Here is a 9,486-nt window from a genome sequence, read left to right as displayed (position 1 = left end):
TCATAGTGATGGTGTACTGATGTTGTAGGAGCACATGTAGCAATTTGCATGCTTCTGTCAGTGCTGGCCTTGTCTATGCCAGGAAAAATCGGTGCATGAATTGCAATAGCTGCTAGCAAAAGTACAACTGCATTTGGTGTTGCAACAAGGGATGTGCTAGTAATGAGGGGACTTGTGCACCTCTACCACTCTGCCATAAAAGCTTGCTTTGATGAGATCTAGCCTCAATTGTAGCATAATGTTGAACAAATCTATGCAAAGATCTGCAAGTAATAAGTTCTTCGGAGCCCCCAACTGAAACCTCTACTCAATCTCTCTCTCTCTCTTCTTACCAGGTGGACTCAGCAGTTTTAAACAGAACCATGAAAACCTCTGTGATAACTCCCTCCAACTTCAAGAATGCCCAGAAGGAGGAGGAGCATCAGCAGTGGCAGCCACACTACCTCAGTCCATCCCTACCACCCCAGACATAGAGAATGCTGAGCTGACCCCCATCTTACCCTTCCTCTTCCTTGGCAATGAGCATGATGCTCAGGACTTGGAAAAGATGCAGAGGATGAACATAGGATACATAATCAATGTTACCACCCATCTCCCCCTCTATCATTATGAGAAAGGCATGTTCAACTACAAGCGGCTGCCAGCCACTGACAGCAACAAGCAGAATCTAAGGCAGTACTTTGAAGAGGCTTTTGAATTCATAGGTAACCAATTTTTGTCTGATGATTATCCTTGTTATACTTGTTTAAACATCTTCAATGAATTTAGTGCAGAGCTAATGTCCCAGAAGGCTCATTAAAGCCTGCTAAACTTTTTTTGGTTGTCAGAAATGCTGAGAGGTTGTAGCTTCCACTGACTCTAGTACTATGGTACAAAGTCCTTCTTAGTTATATATACTTGTATATTACTCACCACTGAAATGCAGGCACCTCTGACTTGGGAATGAAGCACCTGTTTGGGTATATCTTCACTTCAGTGTTAGCTCAGATTTTTTACCCAGACGTTGCCATAATTAGGGACCTACTTAAATAGTGGTTTTGTGGTTTTTGCAAAGCCAACAAAAATGGCAGTTTCTATGATCACTTTGAAAAACAGCATTGGCTGTGATTTCCCATGGAATTGACCTAAAAAATGCATACCAGAATACAAAGAGAGCACGGCAATCACTGCAGCCATAAAGCACATCATTTGAGTGAGAGCTACTGAGAGGCTGAGCTAGTAACACAGAATAAGTGAAGGTGCCAGTCTAGAAAGTGAAAGTTTTTCAGCACCAGTCATTGGTGAGGGGTGGGGCCATCAGGGCCCCTCTGCCAATCATCAGTGAGGGGTGGGGCTGCCACAAAACCCATGAAATCAGGTCTGTACACTGCAAGCAGGCCACAAAAAACCCTTGATCTCACTGCAATTTAAGTAGGCTCCAAGTCATAATGTCTCTCCTTGCCCACACACAAACCTTGAAGTTTAGCAGAGCTTTCAGCTCAGGATAGCTGGCATAGTTTAGAGATATGTCAGAGCCCAGTTGCCGCTTTCACTTAGACTTTCACTTAGACTACTTTACAGTAGGGACACAGGCTAAATCACTTGAGTAGTGAGTCTCACAGTTCTTTTTACAGTGCCCTAAAGGACAGACACGCTCTCCCACAATTTCCTGGACAAGAATCACAGAGCATATTAGCTTATTACAGCACAAGGAACCATGGGTTATACCCCCAGAAGTCTGAGTGAAATATACAGGGTAGCACAGTACCACTATGGCTTTTTTGTGTGGCTAGGCTGATCTTGGTACCGATCACTTGGACTAACTTCAGTAGGAGCAATTAGATTGGCTAAGGTGCCCCCCTGCACTAAGACCTGCTTCTCAGAAGTGCCAGACACCTACCATTTACATTATCTGTATTGGTGTTTGGGTGTTCAGCACCTCTGACATTCATTCTCACATTGGCTTTACTGGGGCTCTGCCATTGTTGGCACAGTGATGGTATCCAGTGTCAGGATGTATTCCACTGAAACCACTTAAATATGCCTTGCGTCGTGGCAATACTAATGCTAGTGGAGAATTTCTCATCAACTCTATGTATTCCAACTGTACTGCTTTAATTAAGATGAAAGTGTAGCTGCATCAAAAGGCTCAAAGAATGGTTACATCATTATAAGCAATATAAATAAATAGGTGGAATGTAATTAGCTGTGATGGAATTCTTTTAGTAAAAGCTTCTCTAACAGCTTTTCCCATAGATGCTCAGGATCACTACCCCTTCCCTCCCCTTCACCAAACAATAGTGGGTTATGCATTCAATAGGCTAATTTGCCAAGTCTTTTTCCCGTTTTACTAGCTGAAGCTCAGGTGGACCAGTCATAAAAGTAGTGTAGTGAGGATACTGAAACATAGCTGTCTCTGTGTACATGGCTGCACAGCACAGCAATAAGCCAGAACTGGTCATACATGACAAATTACTGTCTTGTGCTCTTCTTCACTAAATTAGCTTCTCTGAGATTTGATTACAGTATGAGTGGGAAAGCTAAGTTGGCTTCTTTGGCAAGAGTGAGGGGAGGTACTCCCCTCACTCATTTGAGCATGAGAGAAGAAGAAAGCTTTGTTTTTATCCCTTTGAATTAGAAGAGAAGCTGGGTCAAGATAGTATGCAAAATCTATATCGGAAGTGTTTATATGCAGTCACATTCTTGAGGGGGAAAAGTTCTGTCTTCATCATCCATATGACCTCTGAGGTTTATAACTTAATCCAAGGGCAGAAGGAAACTTGAATGCCTCATGCCGGAAGGGCAGTGATGTGCTGGAGTCCAGTTTCTTTTTTTCTTTGGTGCTCTGTCTTTCAAAAATGTTCATGTATGGATTGTATGGTAGTGTGGCACATTGAGGTAGTTTCTGGAACTGGCCTCGCTCCAAATTCTGCGTGCTTTGCTATTCTGCTTAACATTAAGAGTCAAAGTTTCTTTATCACTGATATTTTTTCCTTCGTAAAACACTTTATTGAGAAGGCATATTGGCTAGTGTTTTGTATTGTGCTCAAACCGGATATAGTTGCTTAGAGCAAATAATTTCTAACTACTGCTGTAAGTGATTAAAAATATGGCTGGGCACTGGAGAAGTTGAAACAGCTGTCCTGTAGCAAAGAGCAAGGAGCCAGAATTTCTATGTTCTTTCACTGCCTTGGCCAGACTTTTTGAGTCACAAATGAGTTATTTACCTTATCTAAAACTTCCCCTTATGCCTAATGGACATAAAGCTGCTTTTTTAGAGAGATTGCAAAGCACATCTTTAGTTAAAATTCATTTAAAATGTGAATTGGTAGAAATCTTTCCCAGAATACTATTGTTAAACATATAACAGTTAATAATGAATGTCTTGCAACTCCCTCTCGTGAATGACAGTAGCCACTCGAAGTTTAGACTAGAAGTTTAACCTCTGGGCCTAGCCAGTTGTGCCAGAGATACAAATTGAACAACAGATCTGTTACTTCCCACTTTTGGGCCTTGACCAAAGACCAGGCTATTTCCTAAATGACTATTCCCTTGAAGCTCCCACGATATAACCATTGCAACCTTGTGCCTCTGGAAGCGTAAATTTGATAAGACATAGACTTAAGTAAATATGAAACTCTGGCTGGCCAAAATGAAATTCAGAAAGTATGGTGTGGTATGGTATCATTTTTACTCCAGTTTACATTCTGTTATTATTTTAAATCTCTGGCTTTTGTAGCTGAGAAATTAGATTTTCACTGATAAATCTTTTTCAGTTTATTTTACGTTGCATTAAGACTTTTTTCTTTAATTTAAAAAGCGAAATAAAATAACCCCCCCCCGATGGAACCACCTTTCTAGCAAACACATGTTACTTCTGTCTTTCTGTTTCTGTTTCCAGAGGAAGCTCACCAGTGTGGAAAAGGCCTCCTCATTCATTGCCAAGCCGGCGTGTCCCGCTCTGCCACCATAGTCATAGCGTACTTAATGAAGCACACACGGATGACCATGACAGATGCCTATAAATTTGTCAAAGGCAAACGACCAATCATTTCTCCCAACCTTAACTTTATGGGGCAGCTACTGGAATTTGAGGAAGATCTAAATAATGGAGTTACACCACGAATTCTTACACCAAAGTTGATTGGGGTAGAGACTGTAGTGTGACAGTGAAGCTAAGAAGAGGCATTTAATAAAGAGATTATCGTATTCTTCACTTGATTTGGGAGTTGGGGGAGTGGGTTGGGTTTTTTCTTTTTAGCTTCTGGGTTCCTTTTTTTTTTTTTTTTGGGGGTTGCAAACTTTGTGAATAAAAACCATTTTTGTAAAGAAAGGTTTTTAAACAAGTCCAAGAACTTCACTACACAGGATGGAATGCCAATGAGATTCCCTTCCCAGAAACTGACATAGCAGGGAGGCTTCACAACAAAACAATTTTTAAATCAATACAACAGGAAAAAACAAAACCCTGGGCTTTTTCCCCCCCTTCCTTTTTTCAGCTACTTGTAGAGTTTATGGCTAAGTAGTCTGTGCAGGTTCATAGACTGAAGAAAGCTACATTTAAGACAAAATACAAACAGCCAAAACAAAGCAGAAAAGACTGTCAGTGAAATGTGGGCCTTGATTCTGCAAAGGGTTTGCTAATGATCACAAAACAAAATGCTCACTGGTGGAAACGAGATCAAAGCAGCTTTAAAAGTCTGCAAGCCACTTTTCACGCTCCTGGCAGAAACTAAAGGAAAAAAATCTTTTATTTGGCGTGTTTCATGTTCCGGTTCTATTTTTCTATTTTTGGGTGCAAGGGGTTTTAACAGCAAGGGACTTTGACCATTCTATGCCATATGCCTTCACTGGCTTCTTGTGCAATAATAAGTTGGGGTTTATTTTGAGTGTGCAAAACAATTAGAGCTGGCTGCCCAATAATAATAATAATAATAATAATAGACGAGAAATAATTTTTAAAGTCTAATAGTGCAACAGTGGCCAGCTTGTTCAGAAGGAATAAATGAAAGCATTTTTTTTTCCTTTTTATGATTTGATTCTGGTTCCAGTGCCATAAACCTTGTTACATATGTATATCAGAATGTACAAAAATCAAGAACAAGCAAAGTTTATTTAAGATATTTTTTCGCACAAGATATTGGTGTGTTTCAGTTGTCTATGTAAAAAAAAAAAAAAAATTTGATTATAAAAATGAAAATTCTTTTGGAAAACGTGTGTCCTTTTTATTTCTTTAATAATTTTCTGTTTGCTTTCTGTGGGATGGGTTGTTTGCTTTTGCAGTTTTATTTGGATAAAACAGGTATCCCTAACTTTATCTTTTCTTCTTTTAAGTGTTCTCTTCCTAACTTCTACTGGTGGTATGTACTTTATTTATTTTTCCCTCTTTTGTTCTTCGCTCTCTTCAACCATTTTTTATCTTATCTGACTCCATCAAATTCTAAGCAGTCTGACTGAACTAAACCATCAGTGAGGACCTAATGTCTTTTCAGCTTGGTAGTAAAGTACTCATTTGGAAAACTGCAGTCCTTTCAATGATTTTTCCCTGGCCCCTGTCCTCTGCAATTAGCTTATCTCCTATGTTGTATTGCCTGTTCTACAGGAACATGCTTGTCTCTTGTGTGCATTTTACTGGCCTCTAGATCCTACTCCATTTTAACAATCTTGCAGTTTCAAATTCATGTCAATACTATTGCATATTTCCCTTCATCCTCTTCCTTTATTCGCCATGTCACTGTGTAAAGTGTGATGCATATCATAGATTCATTGTTTATTGCTGATCTTAATTAGATGGGTTCCCCCAATCCTATACTGATTCCTTTATTTTAATGGTCCAACGTACCCTAGTCTATTTATGGACAGTTACCACAACAAATTTTACTTGTATGGACCTGAAATGGATAGAAAACCTTTTTGGTTGACTCTGTTGTGCGAAGTCTGATAGCAGTGAAGACTCCTCATAAATCAAACTTTATACAGACTGAGCTAAACTAAGACAGGCATGTCAGAAAAAAAATCATATGTATGATCACATTAGACATGTATATTTTTGTGGATTTTTGCTTAAAATGTTGTTACTATATAAATATTTTCTTGAAATTTATCCCTTTATTAAATTATTTTTCTACTAGAATGGATTTTTTTTCCTTTTCTGTGATCAGCGTTAGTCTGCTAACTACATACTTTGCAGTGAACATTGCATATGTAGTAAAACCCTACCCTAGGAGTGGTTGCTTCTGATGACAAAATCTAGTTGCTTAAGACAGAGCATTCTACTGGAAGGGATGCAGTGTATATGTAGACACTTGTGATCATGGGTGATACTGAGGAAAGTAGGTTCCTTAGTGAAGATGGCCTTTTGCCCAGGTTTCATTAACTTCTGATCTTACTTTAAGTGATACTTAGTTTTTGTGGATGTTTTTTGTCTTGTTTTTTTGCGTGCGTGTTCTCAGTCAATTGCAGCTGCTGTCAAATGATACTTGGTTAGGTGCAAATCGGTTGATCTGTAAAGCTGTCTATGTCTACAGCTCATTGTGAGCCAGAAAAATAGCTTCAAGGTTATTGGCTGGCTGAAAATCAGCCCGTTTTACAGGTGAGCAAAGACCAAATCTCCTCAAATCATAAGCCCCCCACAAGAAAACAGATCATTCAGCCCATACAGCATGTGAACATGTAATACACCCATGGTTTTATATATTGTCTATTATGTATAGGAAGCAAAGGTGTGTGAGATTTTAAGAGCCTTGTTTCATGTTGCACTTTGAGCTGCTCAAATGTTGAGCAGTGTTAGTGCTATCTTAAGTTTGGAGTAGTCCCACCTTAAGGCTAAAAGCCTTCCCTGACTATCACTCACCTGCACATCTGTGACTTGCTACTAGAGGTCTGATGAGCAGGGGCCTGACTAAGAGCTAGAGTCGAGTTGCCACTACAAGGCAGGTAAGCCAGAACAGGCCTCTATCCTTGCTCTAGGTGGTGGGGTGTGAGAGATGGGTTGAGGGGGATGGGTCAGGAACATGAAGCTGGGAGGTGGAGAGTTAATGAGATGGAGGTGGGTAATGAAATGGGTGGTGGAAAGGAAATGGGGGTGGTAAAATGGAGGAAATCAGCCACTGAAGGATAAAATAAGTAGTAAAAAAAAAAAAATTTAAGAAGAAATAAAGAAGTAAATTAAAGAAGAAGGTCTTGTTTAATAAATTGGGATTTGGGGGTGCCCATTATGCTTCCTGGGGTGGCTAGGAGGTGGGAGCAGTGAAGGAAGGCTCTTTTGGGGAAGCTACTGTCCCTGTCCTGGGAAGGAACCCTGAGATCATAGGGGATCTGATTCAGCCCCTACCTTGTCACCCCCCACCCCTAGATCTAGGCTGACCATACATCCTGAATTGGTCAAGAGAGTCCCAGATTTGAGAGGCCAGTTCTAGCTGGCCTGTGAAAATTACAATGAGCATCCCCACAGTACTTAAGAAATAGACAATTTTGCTGTCTGCTAGGGCTTCCTATTAACATTAATTGTTACTTCACAGGTGATAACACCTGTGAAGTAAGGAACAATGGGTCATTAATGGCCATTGACTCCCTACAGGAGCAGTTTCCTGAATTTCTGCTTGTCCCATATGGTTACCCTACCTAGATCCCATTTCTGGATCTATCTGGCATGTGCTCTGCTGGCTGTTTGTATGGGGTTGCAGCCTTGAGAGTAGGAAGGTTATACTCCCAAGGGTGGGACAGGGAGCTGTTTTGGTGCCAGGACTGCCTCCTGGGCAATGGAGTTTAGGGGGTGGAAAGCTTGTCCACAGAGAACAGGAGGGTGAAGGATGGAACACTGCATCCTGGGATGCTGGAGGACTGCAACTTGGGTTGTACACCTGCTTCCTCCAATTTTTTTAACTTCTTCTTATCTTATCCTTCAGTAGCTGAATTTCTTCATTTCACCATCCTTCCCTCATCCCTGTTTCCTTTTCACCTCACATTTCATTACCCACCCCCATCCTATTAACTCTGTCTCCTAGCTTCATGTTCCCCCAAACCATCTCTCACACCCCACCACCTACAGCAGGGACAGAAGCCTGTCCTGTCTTACCAGCCTTGTAGTGGCAACCCAGCTCCAGCCTCTAGTCAGGCCCTGCTTACCAGCCATCTAACTAGGAAGTCATAGCTGTGCAGGTGGACAGTCAGGGAGGGTTTTTAGCCTCAAGGCATGACTACTCCCAACTTGAGCTAGCACCAACACCGTTCAACATTTGAGCAGCTCGAAGTGCAATGTGTAACAAGACCCTAACACAGATCAGAGGTAAACCTTCCCTGGAGGTATATAACTTTAAGCTGCCTAAAATGTGCTTAAAACTAGTTTCAGGTGTTAATGTGCAGATAATCCAGGGGTAAAGAGCTCCAGGAGCCACCTAAAATTAATGTGTAATGAGGCCTTTAAATTGCTTTTCCCTTCTTTGGTTGCTGCCTTGTCTTCTAGGTTATTTAACATAAGGCAAGAGTCTTCAGTTAAGAAAAGAGTCTGCTAGGTTAGCAGAACCCTCCCATTATTTATTTTTATACTAAATCTGAACTGACCTGGTTTTTTTGACCTGATTCAAGTATAAATTACTTATACATTTTTCTTTTTCTAAAATCCTAATATTTATTTTTCTTAAGTTCCCTCAGTAGCCTGGAATGTATCAGTAAAGGAAATCCATCCACTATTCCATTTATGAGTGATCAGTACTTCTGCAGTTTTAAAGGTGGAAGATAGGTATTCTCCTATCATGCTATGTACCCGATGGGTTTGTGGGGTTTTTTTGATCACATGGGAAACCAAAGTAAATCCTCCTGATAGCTTGGCAGGTCATTTTCTGTGATTCTTCACTATTTTATCAGCAACACACCTGTGAAAGGTAAGGTTTGAGAAGAGAAATCCTGGATTAGGATTACCTTTTTATTAATCTGGCATTAATCTAATATGAGATTAAAAATAGTGAAGCATGAAATCATTGCAGAGGAAGCATGCTGCTAAATGGCAAAGATCACGTCAGGCATCATGTGATAGATGTTGTGCCTGTGGCCAGATGGATGTATTGAGATACTGTTAAAAATTCTCTCGAGTACTTGGGTAAACTAAGACATCTGCTACAACGGATGGGAGAAAGAGCATCAACCAACCAATCTGTAAGTGTATTGGAGTAAGTCTGAATGCTGTTGTATGATCCACTTTCAGCACATTTCTACAAGCACCAAGAAATGCTCTCAGTAATATGCAAGGGGGATTTGGACATGAATTAAAAATAAATTAAAACACACTGTATCTGGACTGAGCTACACAAATAACCAGGGTGAGAGAGAGATAATGAGGTAGCCATCAGCTGCCTGCTAGCAGGTATCTGTCTTCCTGTGATATGTCTGCCTGAGGTGGAGAAATTGGTAATGGTGTTGCTTCTTCTGATCTACGTATTATGGAGAAAGTCAGTGAATAAGGTTCAAGTGACTTGAATGCAGCATCACATCAGTAAGTGATAGTAATTA

General features: G+C 40.5%; 1 protein-coding gene across 3 annotated transcripts in view; it reads left to right on the top strand.

Moving 5' to 3' along the window:
* The window catches only part of DUSP10 (dual specificity phosphatase 10), a 34,301-nt gene extending 28,210 nt beyond the window's left edge, over positions 1–6,091 (top strand). For 2 of the 3 annotated variants that reach the window (XM_025210647.1, XM_025210648.1), the window contains exons 3-4: positions 336–704; positions 3,881–6,091. In XM_025210647.1, the coding sequence (XP_025066432.1) occupies positions 336–704; positions 3,881–4,146 (635 nt within the window). In that variant the 3' untranslated portion in view covers positions 4,147–6,091. The remainder of the gene's footprint in view (positions 1–335; positions 705–3,880) is intronic. The other variant, XM_006029180.3, reaches the window with a different exon arrangement.
* The last annotated feature ends 3,395 nt before the right edge of the window (positions 6,092–9,486 follow it).

This window comes from Alligator sinensis, unplaced genomic scaffold (genome assembly GCF_000455745.1).
Source record: "Alligator sinensis unplaced genomic scaffold, ASM45574v1 scaffold266_1, whole genome shotgun sequence".
Classification (NCBI taxonomy): Eukaryota; Metazoa; Chordata; order Crocodylia; family Alligatoridae; genus Alligator; species Alligator sinensis.
This window is presented reverse-complemented; position numbering and strand designations above follow the sequence as displayed.